We start from the raw sequence: 17,500 nt of genomic DNA on the forward strand, positions 1-17,500 counted from the left end.
ACCCATAAACAGTGAGGTTTAATGGCGACTTTCAAACTGGTGTTTTTTCATGATTCCATGAACGAATGTGAATATCCCCTTGCTTTGACTGGCACACGGCTATTAGCGGAGCTCTGCAGGCGCCTTTGGTGCACACGCGCAGAGCACCATAGTGTACTTTTTATAGTAGAGTAGGAGCTACGCTATTGGTGGTAACATGGCAACATAAAAAATAGGAATATATTAGTGAAATGAAAAGCGTTCGTTAATACCGTGAAGATTAAGGGTGCCGATTTGAAAGATGAATTTTTCTTCCAGATTCTTGCAGCATTTCGTTGTACCTAGATGTTGGGAAAGGCCGCAGATAGCCATGTGTTTTTTGGAGTGGTTAGGCAGATTAAAATGGCGAGCAACTGGCTTGGATGCATCCTTGTCATTCTTCTCAACATCGCAAAGGCATTCGCGGAATCGGTCACCTAGTCGTCTACCTGTCTCACCAATGTATAATTTATTGCATAAGGTACAGGTTATGCAATAAATGACCTTTGCGGAGGTACATGTGAAACGATCGGTGATCTTAACATATCGTTTAGGTGAGCGCGCGCATTTGAAAGTGTTAGGTTGCTCGTTAGTTTTGAGCGCGCTTCTAACTAAAAAGTTGCCTACGTTTTTGTCGCATTTGAATGAAATAAGTGGAGGTTGCAAAAAGATTCTGCCAGTCTCAGGATCATTTTGGAATAATTTAAAATTATTAAGAATGATACTTTTGACTGCGTGATTATGAGGATGGAAAGTGAGGGTGAATGGAATTCTGTGATTCTTATCTTTTTGTGACGTTTGTAGTGATGACTGTCTATCAAATTGTTGGGCGCGATGATGGCCCACTTTGACCACAGAGACAGGATAGCCACGTTTTTCAAAGAACTGGCACATCTCTGATTTGCTGGAAAAATCGGAGTCATCACTACATAGACATCGAGGTCTAAGAAATTGAGAATAAGGAATGGAGTTCTTGACATGTGATAGATGTGACGATGAATACAACAAATAACTGTGTGAATATGTAGGTTTGTAGTGCACACTAGTACATAGCACGTTGCCGCTAATAGAAACTTAATAGCTTAGTGTTGTCGTAATGTAGTCATTTGTTGTTATTACTAAACATAAACAATAAAATAAAATAGAAACTTTGATATCTAGGAAAGCCAATGAAGTTTCCGAAATTTTCCAGGTATATTTGAGAGCCGGATGAAAAGAATTGACGGAGGTTATAAATTGATTGAGTTCTTCTCTGCTGGATGAAATACCGCTGATGCAGTCGTCGATGTAGCAGCCGTAGAGTTCAGGTTTGGGGCCGTTGTACTGATTTAAAAATTGGTCTTCAACATATCCTACAAAAAGATTGGCATAGCTAGGTCCCATTCTTGTGCCCATCGCTACACCATCAGCGTTTCCGAGCTTCGTTCTTTGACAGTGCATTGATCGAAAAAGTGATAAAGTGCTTGAAGACCTTTGCTATTTGGAATGACTGTGTATAGAGATGTAATGTAAATATACCTGGGAAATTTCAGAAACTTCACTGGCTTTCCTAGATATCAAAGTTTCTATTAGTGGCAACGTGCTATGTACTAGTGTGCACTACAAACCTACAGATTCACACAGTTATTTGTTGTATTCATCGTCATATCTATCACATGTCAAGAACTCCATTCCTTATTCTCAATTTCTTAGACTTAGACGTCTATAAAGTGATGACTCCGATTTTTTCAGCAAATCAGAGGAGATGTGCCAGTTCTTTGAAAAACGTGGCTACCCTGTCTCTGTGGTCAAAGCGGGCCATCATCACGCCCAACAATTTGATTGACAGTCATCACTACAAATGTCACAAAAAGATAAGAATCACAGAATTCCATTCACCCTCACTTTCCATCCTCATAATCATGCAGTCAAAAGTATCATTCTTAATAATTTTAAATTACTCCAAAATGATCCCGAGACTGGTAGAATCTTTTCGCAACCTCCACTTATTTCATTCAAACGCCACAAAAATGTAAGCAACTTTTTAGTTAGAAGCGCACTCAAAACTAACGAGCAATCCGGCACTTTCAAATGCGCACACTCACGATGCAAAACTTGTCTTTTCATTGTTAACACTAGCAAGATATCGGGACCTAAGCGATCCGTTAAGATCACTGATCGTTTCACATGTACCTCCGCAAATGTCATTTATTGCATAACCTGTAAGTTATGCAATAAATTATACATTGGCGAGACCGGTAGACGACTAGGTGACCGATTCCGCGAACACCTTCGCGATGTTGAGGAGAATGACAAGGATGCATCCAAGCCAGTCGCTCGTCATTTTAATCTGCCTAACCACTCCAAAAAACACATGGCAATCTGCGGCCTTTCCCTACATCTAGCTACGGCGAAAAGCAGCAAGAATCTGGAAGAAAAATTCATCTTTCAAATCTGCACCCTTAATCCTCACGGTATTAACGCACGCTTTTCATTTAACTAATATATTCCTATTTTTCACATTGCCATGTTACCACCAATAGCGTAGCTCCTACTCTACTATAAAAACTACACGTAACCCACAATTCCACAATTTGCTGTGACGAAGGGCTAACGCTCGAAACACCAGCTTTTAGAATCTCTGTACAGTGGCCAATTTACATTATCGACTCAGTTAATAAAACCAGTTTTTTGTTATTTTTACGGATGCGTTATTTAAAGTGGATGCGCATTTTTAAAGAGTGGTTTAATCGGTTCTTTCTTTGTTCAGGAATGAAAATCGAATTTTTATTGTCAACTGGAATTACAATGTACATAACAATTATCTGTAGGCTTTTGGACATAAAGAAAAAGTTGATTTGTTTGTTTGTTTTCCTCTAAAATGCGAGGTAACAAGTGCTTTTTTAATCCGTTTGCCCAACTGGTTTTCGTTGTGCCTCGACAGTGACAAGAAAATTTTGCCCTTGTGTTATAAACACGTATTAGCAATGAGTTCTCGAAACTAGCTTGTGTTTTCAGAAGTTTGTTTAAAGCACCCAAAGGTTATTTCAGTGTTGGAGCAGATCATGCTTGAAGTTCGTCCTTTCTTGCTTGCATTGCCGTAGTTTGCCGATTCTTGTACAAAGCCAACCTGGCGTGTTTCAATGAAATACATCAACATGTGAATGATCTTGTTTTCAGAGATAAAGTGGAATAAAGTACATCAGTAAAACCCTTCTTTGACCTTGAACTGACAAAGTTGTTTTTATGGCTTCTAATTTTGGCATGATTCCTATTCGCGGGCTTTTTTCCTTTTCCATTCACTCGCTGAGGGTGTGCTTGTTTTCTTTTAAAACTCAATCAGTTCAAGAAAAAAATATTGCCAAACTGGAGAATTGCAAAGTAAATTTCACTGGAAAAACCGATGTCGCTTCCTGATTCATGCAATATAGATTTTTAGCGTAAAATTTACCGTGGAATTCACCAGTTAGGCAATGAATTTTTCTACAGAAGAAAGCAAAGAAAATTATTTAATTATTAAAGCAGCAACCAGAAACATCAAAACGCAGACAATTCGAAACCTTTTATGTTCACAAACCCTACAGGCAGTAAGAATAAATAACCAGGGAGCTCCGCTTTTAGGCTTGGCTAAATCTATATATTAAGGACTTTTAAGGCCTTGAATTTTCAAATTCACAGACTTTCAAGGACTTTCAAGGCAAGTGCGAACCATGCTCATCGTGCGTCTGGGATGAATGGGATGGATTTACCTTAGTCTTCTGTGGAGATATGTCCATTCTGGGTGGTGGGGGAAGACCAACCTTACGAGTAGATGGATGCCGTTCAGACACATTTGCACCCTGCCATCAATCAAGGTCCCTGGACCTATTTTTGTTGGGCAAATTGGGGAGGACCATCAATCCCAAGTTGCCTAAGATGGGTTGCATGTATCTGACCTATCACCAGAAGGATCTTTGTGTTTTCTTCCAATAGTTGGACATTCCATGGTCCTCCAAGATACATGTATATCAGGTACAATGAACACAAGCCATGGAATCTTTTGGAACAGGCAGCACAAGCTGAAGCAGTAGTAACAAATTTGCAGTTTCCTTGAGCGGGCACCAACTATCACGCCAGGTCTCCCGCACCAACGTTTCCAAACATCAGAGATGAACAAGGTTGTTGTAGATTGAATGAACGTCATCAATAAAAGGGTTAAAGGTAAACATGTCTGTGTCATTTTTCTTTTTGTCTCACATCATGCCGTGCGCAGAATTCTGGAGATTGCCGGCTGAGGGTGGCAATGGAATGTAATGACCACCAGGTAGTGTCAAAAATTATCAAGGGTCTTTGAGGGACCAACATAATGGGATGAGTGTCCTGTGGTCAAACCCATAGATGCCATTGCCATGTACAAAACCATGGGAGGCCTCAAGTATCGATAGAGTGGTTTTGTTGATTGACTGATGATGTCGACCAGACCTGAAGGAGCATTCCAAATCCAGACCCTTGATAAGAGAGGAAGTGCCAACCATTTTGAAATTGATAACAGGTTAACCAGGCATGCGAACAGCCCCCCGCCCTGTCATGATAAACATTTCTTTCAATGGCATTTTTGGTAGCAATAACTTTTCGTCTCATATTTATTCTGATTGCTGTCATGTGACAAGTCTTTGTGCAAACATACTAAAAAATCATCATATCATTGCAACATTTGTTTACATATGATATGTATAACTCCCGCTGTCATGACTGCCATGAAACATAGTCTCCACGTATGCGTTACAAAGGGAGATTCAACCCTGCATTGCCCTGAAAAATGTAGTCTTGTTGCGAATTTGTATATCACCTTCTTTCTGAGATATTGCCACAAAGAAGATCTTGCAGTTAGGATTTCTAAACGGAAAGAAGTTGTTGTGGTGTCAACTTCTAACCGCAAAGAAGTTCTTGCGGCTGGTAGGATTGTGGCACAAGAAGGCGCCACAAGGACGCCCAAGAAGTTGCCGGCTTGCAGACACAAAAAGAAGTTCTTGCGCATGCATTATTTTTGGGCTGTACTGTAGCTCCATCTTTCACAATGTAAAATGCTAGCAACCCATAATTCCGTAATTCACCCCTGAGTTAGGGTTAATGTTTCAAACATCAGCTTTTAAATTTCTCTGGGGTGGTCAGTTGATCATATCAACCCAGTTGATAATCCCATTTCTCTGTTTCATTTCCCCACCAGTGCAGCACCACAGTTTCTTTAATTATATTGTTGAAGGATTATGGATGAGCAAAAAGTTACTATCATAAACTTTTTTTCATACTCAAACAAGATGACCTCTGTGCAACCGCTGTGAATCAATTTTGAATGCTTGTACATAATCAAATAGATCCACAATCAAATAAGATTGTGCACTAAATTCACAGATGTACCAGTAACAAAAGGAACTCTTCTACCAACTATAACAAGAACAAAAAATAGAGTAGTGGTAGTCAGGAGCTGACATTGTAAGATAATGGTTTGACACTGACTAGTTTTTTTGATGTTTCGTGCAAGACGTTTCAGCTGGTCCTTAAGCCTTCATCAGTTGCAATATAATGGCACCACGTGTGATTCAAATAACAGCACATTGAGCGCGCACTGATGAAAATCTGCGTACAGTTTCTTGAAAACGTAGTGTGAGACTTATGCGCATGCCAGAGACTTGTAGACCTCTGGGATAGCGATGTGGTCATTTCCAGACTGCGGATCCTTTATTGAGTACCAGGCTTCCAAGAAAAGTCGCTCGTGGTAGTTAGCCTCATGTCCAGCAACTCTGACACTTCCAAAATCCATTTCGTGGACATGGCAGGCGATCTTGGAGTCGTGGTCAAACATAGCAACAGCCCTTTTGTGTTCTGTAATGCGAGTTTTGAGTGATCATTCAGTTTGAGTGTAGTATACAAAACTGCAATTGGTGCAACTGATTTTGTACACTGTGCCAGATTGTGGCCGGTGAACCTTTTCTTGCGCTTTCAGTCGCGGGAACAAACTGTTCACAGTTCTAAATGGTTTGAAGGAGACTTTGATTTGATGCTGCCTTAAGATCCAACTAATCCTTTCTGAAATGCCCTGCACATAGCGTAGCACCACGAAACCATTGGACGGTAGATCGGTAGGAAGTTTCGATAACAATCTTTCGCAGCTATTGATGAAGGATGTGGGATAATTGTTGTCTGGCAGTACAGCCTTGACTCGCTTCCTTTCTTCGTGTTCCCCTTCTGTGTTGACGGTATGTTCTGTGCCCTGCGTAGAAAGGTACTGACTACAGATCTCTTATGGCACATGGGGTGGTGAGAGTTGAACTTGAGATAGCGGTCTGTGTGGGTTGGCTTTCTGTAAACATTCACCTCAAGCTGCATACCCCTCCTTGTGGTGATGGTGTTCAGAAAAGATAGTCCCTGTCCCTTGGTGTCCTCAAGTTCTAGAGTGAACTGTAGGTGGGGGTTAATTGAATTGAGATGTTGGTGAAACTCATCCACTTGGTGCTTTCTGAGACACGTGTGACTGTCGTCCACATAACAGAACCACCACTTAGGGGGTTGTGGAGCTGTGGCGATGGCAGTTTCCTCAATCTCTTTCATTATGACGTCGGCTATAACGGGACTGATTGGTGAACCCATCGCACATCCAAAGATTTGTTTAGAATGGATGTTGTTGTGTTTGAAGTACGGTAGTTGTGATTGAGAACAAAATTCTAACAGCCTCATGACCTTGCTGATGGACATATTTGTGTGTTCCACTACATCCTGATCCTTTTGGGGCCTCTCGTTGACGATGGTTAGAGCTAGATCCACGGGAATGGAAGTGAAGAACGAAAAAAGAAAAGAGACCGTGATTTCGTCACTGGCGACAGTATGTTGCTGGATCTTTTGAGCAAATTCTGAGCTGTTTTTTACAGAGAAGGGATTTCTCCAAAGAGGGGACAGAATGGAAACAAGATGTTTGGATACAGCATACATGGGGCTCCCTATGCTGCTTGTGATAGGTCTGAGTGGTCTTTCAGGTTTATGAATTTTCGGGAGACCATAAAACGACGCTGGCGTTGAATTGCCGCAGTGTAGTTTTTTTTAATTGCTGCAGTGTAGTTTTTTGTTCCCCTCATTGGAGAAATCGCTTCTCTGTCAAAAACACCTCAGACTTTGCTCAAAAGATCCAGCAACATACTGTCGTCAGTGATGAAATCATGGTCTCTTTTGACATTAAATCGTTACTCACTTCCATTCCCGTGGATCTAGCTCTAACCATCGTCAACAAGAGGCTCCAAAAGGATCAGGATGAAGCGGAATGCACAAATATGGCTATCAGCGACATCATGAGGCTGTTAGAATTTTGTTCTCAATCACAACTACCGTACTTCAAACACAACAACATCCATTACAAACAAATCTTTGGATGTGCGATGGGTTCACCAATCAGTCCCATTATAGCCAACGTCGTAATGGAAGAGATTGAGGAAACTGCCATCGCCACAGCTCCACACCCCCCTAAGTGGTGCTTCCATTATGTGGACGACAGTCACACATGTCTCAGAAAGCACCAAGTGGATGAGTTTCACCAGCATCTCAATTCAATTAACCCACACATACAGTTCACTCTAGAACTTGAGGACACCAAGGGACAGGGACTACCTTTTCTGGACACCATCACCACAAGGAGGGGTACGCAGCTTGAGGTGAATGTCTACAGAAAGCCAACCCACACAGACCGCTATCTCAAGTTCAACTCTCACCACCCCATGTGCCATAAGAGATCTGTAGTCAGTACCTTGCTACGCAGGGCACAGAACATACCATCAACACAGAAGGGGAAACACGAAGAAAGGAAGCGAGTCAAGGCTGTACTGCCAGACAACAATTATCCCTCATCCTTCATCAATAGCTGCGAAAGATTGTTATCGAAACTTCCTACCGATCTACCGTCCAATGGTTTCGTGGTGCTACGCTATGTGCAGGGCATTTCAGAAAGGATTAGTTGGATCTTAAGGCAGCATCAAATCAAAGTCGCCTTCAAACAATTGAGAACTGTGAACAGTTTGTTCCTGTGACCGAAAGCCCAAGAAAAGGTTGACTGGCCACAATCTGGCACAGTGTACAAAATCAGTTGCACCAATTGCAGTTTTGTATACTACAATCAAACCGAATGATCACTCAAAACTCGCATTACAGAACACAAAAGGGCTGTTGCCATGTTTGACCACGACTCCAAGATCGACTGCCACATCCACGAAAACAACCACGAAATGGATTTTGGAAGTGTCAGGGTTGTTGGACATGAGGCTAACTACCACGAGCGACTTTTCTTGGAAGCCTGGTACTCAATAAAGGATCCGCAGTCTGGAAATGACCACATCGCTATCTCAGAGGTCTACACACACAGTTCAACTCTGGAGAATGAGCTTAGCTGAATTGAGAGTCTGCAGTCTTGAGCATAAAAGCTGTTTGAAGCAGACCATCGAGTATCATAAGAATGGATATTGGAAATATCTTGAAATAATATTCTTTTTACCCAAACTAACCTCCCCAAACTAACCTTTCCCCAACTTTAAGTATGGCGTGCAATGATTTTGCATCAAATTTAAGGACATCAACATTGATAGCAGCACCAACCTGTAAAATAAATCATTGATATCAATATAATTATTGAATACAGGTTTATAGGCTTTTTTAATACTTTTTACCAGCACTTAACACAATAAAATACTTTGTAGTCCTGTGTATGGGGTACAGTGATGCTGTTGTCAGATGAAAATGACCCACTCATTGGAGATAGAGTTGCGTAAAAGTTGAGGACACATTAATAGACAACAAGAGTCAAAGTGTTCTTTAAAACACAGTTTTAAAGCAACAAAATGCAAAGATGCAACGACACAATATGAACTTGGCCAATAAGGTCTCCTCCATTAGTACAACGCAAAGGCCAAATAGTACAACAAAAAATGTTAAATAACTTGCATGGCTTTCCATCTTCTGTAGATTTTGATGTTTGTGTGACTTAATGACTACCACATTTGTTTTGGCCATGCAAATGCAACTGGCAAAGATGATTACACTTTTAGGAAATGTGATTATTTGAGCTGCCATCAATGATGAATTTGAAGTGTCTGCACTTCATCTGTATTATGGAGTAAAACTACAGTTTATATACAGTGTGTAAGGAAATTAAATGATTAAAGTAAGAGCATTCTGACTCATTTTTATATTTATCATGAAAGAGACTGGATGGCTGCAAACTACATGTAGAAATTTGGGGGTCATAAATGACTGACTGGAAGGAAATTGTAATATTTGGCTTTTGATTGTATGTCAAGGGAATCTGAGTGAGGAGAATCACAAAAGTACATGTACATGTACAGCTGAAGTAAAACTATTGCTTTCGCAAACACATTTAAGTGCAACCAGTGGACATACTAGAACTCTGAGTAATGATTAACTTTCCTTGTCAGGTAAATGGAAACAGCACTAATGAAATCGTCATGCCAATATGAATAATTGTATTTCATAGCCAGTCAGTAGGTTTTGAAAATGCTTACCAATTTTTAAACTCTACTTGACTAATGATGTTATTCACATTTCTTTATATTTCATATTGAGTACCATACAAAAGTACGTTGACAGTCTCGACTCGATCCTCGCGCGATTTGAGGATCAAGAATCGAGTCGAGGACCAAGACTCAATTCACTTGATCGAAACTAAACTCAATTCTTAATTGCATACTGATGAGAATAAGTGATTTCTTAAAACATTTCATATTCACTGGCCGGGAGGTCCACATAGAAAAAAAAAATGTGCTAGAGGTCTCGAGCACCCAGCGGAGGGCCACACTCTAGACCACAGTAACGTTTCATATACCGACCAATCTAGGCCATTGAATGACGTTTTCATTTAAAGGGTAGGAGAAACTATGAAAAACTGGAAAAGTCAATTTTTTTTTTAAACACTGTCTAATCATCGCATCCACAGAAGTACAATATAACAGAATGGGGATTTTTCTACATTTTGTGAAGTTTCCCTTTGAACTGAATGAAAGCTTCCAACACTAGACGTTACATGAAAGTAAACTGGGTTGCCTTTTGTACATGTTTCTCATCCTCAAATTTTCGGAGTCATTCCTAAACACAATGAATCCACAAAGGCTGAAAAATCTCACAAAAACCTTTTCCAGCCAAACATTTTATCGAAACAAACCACGTATTTGCCATTAGAGGAGATTTCATTTTGTGCATGCAGACAAGCATCACACTCCGTGTCAAAAACTACATGTATACGCAACTAAAGAAATTTCTCACCAGAGTTCAGGATCAAACCCTTTTCACAAGAACTTTTTCCTAGAATAATGAAGCAAAAAATAGACAAGAAGCTTTCTTTCAAATAATTCTTTGACTGTCAAGAATTACTCACATTTCCAAACACAGGAACACTGTTGAGTGCAAATGAATATAAATAGCCAGACAACAGAGATCGGACTTGAAAAAACACAGATGCAACTGTGCAACTGAAACTGTGTCAAGAAAAGTTAGTGCTTCCATTCAGTCGAAAAAGCCAGGCAAAAGCTTTCTTGCAGCCACGTTGTCATCAAGGTCTCCTTGTGAATCACAAAATCTAAGCAATTCAGTGTTGAAAAGGATAGTTGACAAGGAATGGAGCAGTGTGTACATGTATATATATATGGACTTTCAAAAAGTCAAGGGAAGAAGCAATGAGAGAGCTACAGTGTAGTAACTGAGCAACTGATCGAGAGCCGGTCATACTTCAAAAGTTGCTGTCTCGGCATGCCCAGAAGTCGAGCTGCCTGATCAACTCAAGAAGCTTTTGACAGCATGTGAACTGAGAAAGTTTTTTGACAGAGAGCGAAAGTGAGAAAAGTGTATGGATCAGCAAACTTGCTTCTAAATCCATTGTTTGTACAGTGCCCAATTTGTGCAGCGGTTGTGTCACTTGGTCACTTCAATGACATCATGATTAATAATTAAATGAGAAAACTTATGGCAACACATCAAAAGTGGTCACGTGGATGACCCAGTCCGAACACGCTACAGAGGTATTTGGGAATAAATATTTTGCACTGCACATTTTTAATATAAGTATTAAAATATTAAAATAGTCATGAAGAAAATTATTACCGTTAAAATGTAAGCCCTCAAGAATCCATTTCTTTTTTTGATGCATACACTTTTGTGAAATATATTTGATACTTGATAAAGGCAAGACTGAAATCAGTTCATGAAAATGCAAGAAAATTCTTAAACATGTAGCATACAGCATTTTGGTGATTTTAATTGGCATTATTATCTACTGATTTTATTTATTTGTATCTAGTTCAAGGGAATGTGCTTTTATTGAGACATTCAGAGTATCTGACCAACAATAAAGAATGCACGACTCGATCGATCCAGCTATGAAAATATGCAAAAGTGGGAAAGCCCATGGTTTTGTAGAGGCGACTGCTCATTTTAGCTATAAATATGCGTTATTCTTTTAAGAATCAGATTGGAGCACACATTTATTTTTTATTGGAATTACATACAGCTTTTTAATGGTAAACATGATCATAAAATTGTAACCTTCAACATTTGTTGTTTCTTTTTTATGAACCATACCATTTGTTTATACATTTGGTGCCTGTCTGTAGTACATGTATGTAATTATATATACATCGTTCATCAGAACCCATGACCTACTTACTAGTCCACTGCTCTACCATCTGAAATATTGATTACTACATTTCATACAAGTTTTCATTTCCTAGGTACAAGAATTTCTCCATTGCACACCAGCTTCCTTTTTTTTTTGAAGATACTGTATTACTGATTAAAATGAATGAATTATTGCAAATGCACCATCAAACTACAAGCTGGTCATGGGGTTCCAAGATACAGTAGCAACAATGATGTTTTGGAGAAATCATTGAATGGATTCATCAACGACTATGAAGTATGTGTAATTTTGTGTTACATGTACATTTACTCGGACACGAAAATCCAGGAAACTGTGGAAAATGAACAGACCATATTTGTATTATCACGACTGCCATGAGACCAGCAGGCAATTGATGATCGTGTAGGGATGTACTGTACCTGTTCAATAATCAGAGCATTTCGATGGGTTTTGATGTCTTATTGAGATGTCTCTTGCAATGTTCTCTTACAGATTATTTTAACAAGAGAATGTACACTTCAAGAGTTTACTGTATTTGCCAAAAGTCAGTTTCCCCATTTTGATGTACTAGACTCCCAAGTTAATGCTGTTTGTCAGAGCAAATACCGTGTTAGAAATTGTGGATACAGAAGATGTTCAAGAAAATGGAGTATTAAGTAAGCAATCTTAATACCAACTGCTGGAATTATTTGCTGACTTGAACATAAGCCAATTAATGCACTTCATTGTTTACATTTACATTTGAACAGAAAGGATATTCATGTCCAATGTTTCAGTTTCAGTTTCAGTTACTCATGCATGTTTTCTGTTGATTTTTGATGATAATTGTAAAACAAAAAAGGAAGTGCTCTTTAGTACATTCAATCATTACTCAGTAATTGCTTTCGAATGTTAGTTGTAATTACAGTTTCAAATTTAGGCAAAATGATGTATGTGGACCAAAAACAAATGACAACAACTATTTTAAAGCCACATTTAAGTATCTTTTTTGTTATTGTTAGCTTCCTATGGAACTCCCATGTGTGCATCTGTGTGTGCATCATACAATGTACCTTAAAGCCTTTATGTACAATAAGTTTGAATTTTGAGAAATTTATTCGCTGTACCTTTACAACAAACAGGTTAAAAATAGGCTAGTTAACATGGTTTTATTTATCAACTATGACACAGCATGTATTGGGGCAATTGCTCTACAAACAGCCTGGCGATTTTTTCTAAAACTGGAATGCACGCATATTTATTCAAAAAAATTGCTTTCACTGTTTCAGTAAGCCCGGAAGATATCCATCTGTCATTTATACAAGGCTTTATTATTTGATTTTGGCTAAACAGAATTACATCAAATTTACAATAATTTTAAAATGTACAAAATTACAATTAAGATCATTAATGAGGATAAAAATAATAATTATACAGGTGTAATTAAATAAATAGAATAAAATAAAATTAAAATAAAATATAGACTATGCTTTATATGATTTGTTTCCTAACAATCTAGCCCCACGCTGTATGAAAGAGTTCATGTTCCTATTCGTTCACGGAATGGGAACTCGCACCCGTTGAGCCCTAAGGGAATACGATTGGGGTCTTGAAATTAGAAATTTACAGCAAGGATGGAGACCTTCTGAATCTAAATTTCCTTAAAAGCGTGTGCTGTGTGACTGTCCCTTCTTACATCCAGGGGCTCCACAGTCTCTCTGGCTAGACCTAAGATGTCTTAAGAGCGATTTTGAATACACTGTAGATCCTCAGCCAGATAGTTTGGGATGCCTCCCCAGATGGGTGATGCGTATTCAAGAAGTGGACAAATTTTTGTTATGTACAAAAGGAAGTAGAGATGCTTACTTGCTTTAGTTACAATTTCATCTATGTGTGTATTCCACTTAAGTCTCTCTGAACATGCACTCCGAGTAACTTGAAAACTTCTACCCTCTCCAACTCCTCGTTTCCAACTCTAATCGAACTAGGGGCATGAATCTGCTGAGATTTCTTAAAACTAATCCACATCTCTTTGGTCTTTTTGGCGTTTATCTCCATTTTATTCCGCTCTGCCCACGCCTCCATTTTTACCATAACATCATGCATGTCACTTTCACTTCCGGTCGGCACCAGTTCGTATTGGGTGCAATCATCAGCGTACTTACAGGTATTGATTGAAACTCCCGGGGGATAGCAGTCATCAATATCGTTGATAAACACGTTAAACAGGGTGGGTGAAATAACCCGGCCTTGAGGGCCTCCTGCTATAACCTCTCCACTAGAAGAAACTACCTCCGGGAGCCTAACCTGCTGTTATCTCTCCTACCGGAGAGATAACTTTGAACCCAGTTCCAGAAACTGAGAAAGATATTCACGGTAGCTAGGGTCTCAAGTAAAGTGGATTGATCAACAAGATCAAACGCTGTGCGGAAATCCAAAAGTAAGGCATGCACCCCGCAAAACCAACTCGTTGGCTGAGTAGCATTGAACCAATCTTAGGTTACACTTGTGAGTGCCGTTACAGTTGACTGCTTTTCCTGAAATGCATGCTGGGTAGCATCGATCTTCATGTTACTTTTATTCAGCATGAGTTGGATTTTCTCAAGAACTTTCACAGCTTGAGGAAGGACAGAGATTTGTCTGAAGTCGTTATTAATGTCTGTTGGATTACTAACTTGGGTACAGGACTAATCAACGTGTGCTTGCTGTTGGGTACTTGCCCTGCTGTATACTAGCACAGATAATGCCATGTAAAGCAGGGCTATCTCTTTGTGAAAAGATTTCAAGAGCCACACCGGTACTTCATCACAACCTGTAGCCTTCCTGCCATTAAGATGTTTCATTATGGCTTTTACTTGAGCGATACTTGGAAGGGGAGGTGGTCTCTCTTGCAGTCTATCAGATATTTCTGAGGTCAGCAAAGCCGTCGCCGTTTTATTTTTCCAAGGTGCTGTGAAGGCTTGCAGTAACTTATCTGCAACCTCTTTTAGCTCATCAGATGACGTGGCTGTAGGTGTTGTTCTTTGTCTTTCGGCACTGCAGAGCGCGTAAATAGATTTATACCATTTGCGTGGATTAGACATGCGAAAATCACTGGCCTGTGTTTCATAAATCTTGCGTTTTGCACTCTTGGAGATTTGCAACGTTATCTTTTATCTGCTTGTATCTTTCCTTGTCACCTTTAGAAAAGGCCTTCTGGCGAGCGCTAATTGCGCCTTTAATATGTCGTGTCATCCATTTCTTGTCACTCAGGTGCATGCGCACATGTTTTTGGGGAGCACAGGTGTTAAGAGCTTCAATTAGTATATTATTGAACACCTCGACTTTATCATCCACATCTTTCCCTTGGAAAACAGACTCCCAGTTAAGCTTTAACCCAAGAGCTCTGACGTTATCAGCTTTGAGACTTCTGGCACAGACGATTTGCCAGTTGGTCTATGCTTCAGCCAAGCATAAAGGGTACACTGATGATCTGAGCGCCCCAAGGGAGGCAGATGTTGAGCTTTGGTCAAAAATATTATTTCCGCGAGTCGGGGCTTTAACAATTTTCAACAAATCAAATCTCCGACACAGTGAGCGCGGATCCAGTTGGTTGATGTCTCCCGTAATCACCATTCCCGCTGACGGCCTTTCTTTAAGCAGATTATCCAGACGTTGTGTAATATAGCTGTTTAGCTCAGACTCCTTAGCAATATTCCTATGAAATTCAGGAAAATACAAAGCAACTGTGATTATGCAGCTAAAAGGTCTCATTATACGCGGCGGTGTCATGAAGTTATCATCAACTTCAAGCTCAGATAGTTGTTTAGTCGGTATCGTGCTAGGACAAGACGTAGAATTGCTAAAACATTTACTAGCACTTTAGCAGTTTTGCAGCAGGAAATGATACGAGAAGTTGTATCAAGGCGACAAGTGTATAATATTTATTTGGGAAAACACAATGTTGGAAAAAATGCTGAAATGTCTGATGGTGCAAATCCCCCTGCCAATCCAAATACAGTCAATCACTTTGGTTTGTCGAATTCCACTTGGTACAAGAAAGCTTCTGTGCCACTTGTTTTGAGTGGTGTTATTGTGAATTTTGTAGAAATTGCCCTTGAAATGTTTCAAAGATTGTCCAAGGTGGTTGTTCATAGTGAGCATGCGTTGGTCATCTATGGGTCAATTGTCGTGGATCAAAAAGCTCTCTCTCCCAGTTCATGTTTGTACCAACAGAATCTGTTTGGAATATCACCCCCAATATCAGTGGCAGACACTGGCAGCACTGCAAAAGATGGATACAAAACCATGCATGCTTGAAAACTTGATAAAGATGTTCAAAAATGGTTGTTACAGTTGGGTAAAGCAGGGAGAAGTGTTTCTATCGCATCTATTGGATGACATGGTAGCATTACCCATCGTCATTTAACATTTAGGCAAGTCCGGTGATCACATAGACGTTGAGAACCGTGTTACAGAGGTTTTAACGTATGCTTCAGCTTGTTCTATGTGCTTAGATTCTGCAAAAAGAAACAAGTTGATGCCGGTTTGTAAGAGCTTTTGCAAAGACTGCTTTTCCGGCAGGGCTATTTGCAAAGCACATGAAAGAATTTATGACACCTGGAACTGTGACAAACGCCCATGTGAATCTTGCCATGAGAAGATTAAAAATGGGGACGCCATCACATGTACTCGGTCGCACATTCTGCTTTCCATATCAGACCAAGAATCTGCATATGAAAAATTTGGCAAAGGAGTGTCAACTTTTATTGAAGCATTTAATGATGGAAAGGGTTCTTTAGATTTTCCCCTTTACCACATTCATGACATTGGACACCAGATAAAGAATACACAGGCTTCCCTCAAGAGGGGCACCCACTTTGATGGTCGTTACACTTTTGACTCCACCGATTTACCGTTGATACTTACCACAGCAGAAGATGAAGTGGTAGAGCTGATGTTGAAAGGGGTGTCACATAAAGCCTTAGCCCAGTTAGACAAACACAGTGATGAGAAAAGCTTGCAAAGAATTAGTCAACCCGTGACCATCGCTTGCGGTCAAAGTGATAAGATGGTAAGGACAGACGTTCCAGAGCTTCGAAGACCTTGGTTTGCTGAAGGTCACTCAGACATAAGCTCCCCATTGTTTCTTGCCATAATGTTATCAAAGGTGGCAGTTGTGTACTTCACTGATGACTCACAGCAATCACTAACTTGTTACAGGCAGACACCGCTACCAAGAAAGCTCATCTCCATAGCCAAAGGAAATGCGCTTTTTCGATGATCAAGGTGCCCCGGAAGATGCTGTCCCATTTGCACCTCAGAGTATTTCCCTCTAATAAAGGTAGATGGCTTTCCATCACTGGATTGGCCCCAACCAATGATGAAAAATATTTGCTTGTTTGTGATTCAAAACTCTGAACTATCAGGGTTGTTAAAAATGTTTACGAGATTGCTCATCATCCGTCGTGGAAGACATCACTCAGTAAATTAACAGTGATTGGTAACACCCAAAGGTTCCATCCATTTAAGCTGCGTACCTGTTGTGGGAGTGATTTATTTGTGCACACTTTCTGCAGATTACACACCACTAACGATATGCCACACTATTGAGAGTGCAGATCTAATCCACCCAATTGATTGTCTTTTCTTTGCAGATAATGTAATCGTGGTTACAGACTGTCCATCTGTGGAGGCCATGAGTGAAAAGAAGATGGCTATGGTAATTGAAGATGCCGCAACAAGAAAAGCATTTCTTTTTCGACAGTGCAAGTGGTCTCAAGTTTCCTTTTGCATTGCGTGAAGTCGATGGCAAAGTTCATTGTTCTGACCACTTGAGGAAAAGAAGAGGAAATACGGAACCCCACCAACCATTATTGGTCA

The 17,500-nt window shown here is 39.9% G+C and overlaps 1 protein-coding gene and 1 pseudogene across 3 annotated transcripts in view; both read right to left on the reverse strand.

The window, feature by feature from the left end:
• The window catches only part of LOC138038276 (uncharacterized), a 13,839-nt pseudogene extending 13,488 nt beyond the window's left edge, over nt 1-351 (reverse strand).
• The window catches only part of LOC138039060 (ribonuclease P protein subunit p14-like), a 98,296-nt gene that overhangs the window by 39,660 nt on the left and 41,136 nt on the right, over nt 1-17,500 (reverse strand). For 2 of the 3 annotated variants that reach the window (XM_068885225.1, XM_068885222.1), the window contains one exon: nt 8,534-8,610. In XM_068885225.1, the coding sequence (XP_068741326.1) occupies nt 8,534-8,610 (77 nt within the window). Of the gene's footprint in view, nt 1-2,560; nt 3,128-8,533; nt 8,611-17,500 lie in introns of those variants that run through there. The other variant, XM_068885224.1, reaches the window with a different exon arrangement.

The sequence above is a fragment of the Montipora capricornis genome, chromosome 2 (assembly GCF_036669925.1).
Source record: "Montipora capricornis isolate CH-2021 chromosome 2, ASM3666992v2, whole genome shotgun sequence".
NCBI lineage: Eukaryota > Metazoa > Cnidaria > Anthozoa > Scleractinia > Acroporidae > Montipora > Montipora capricornis.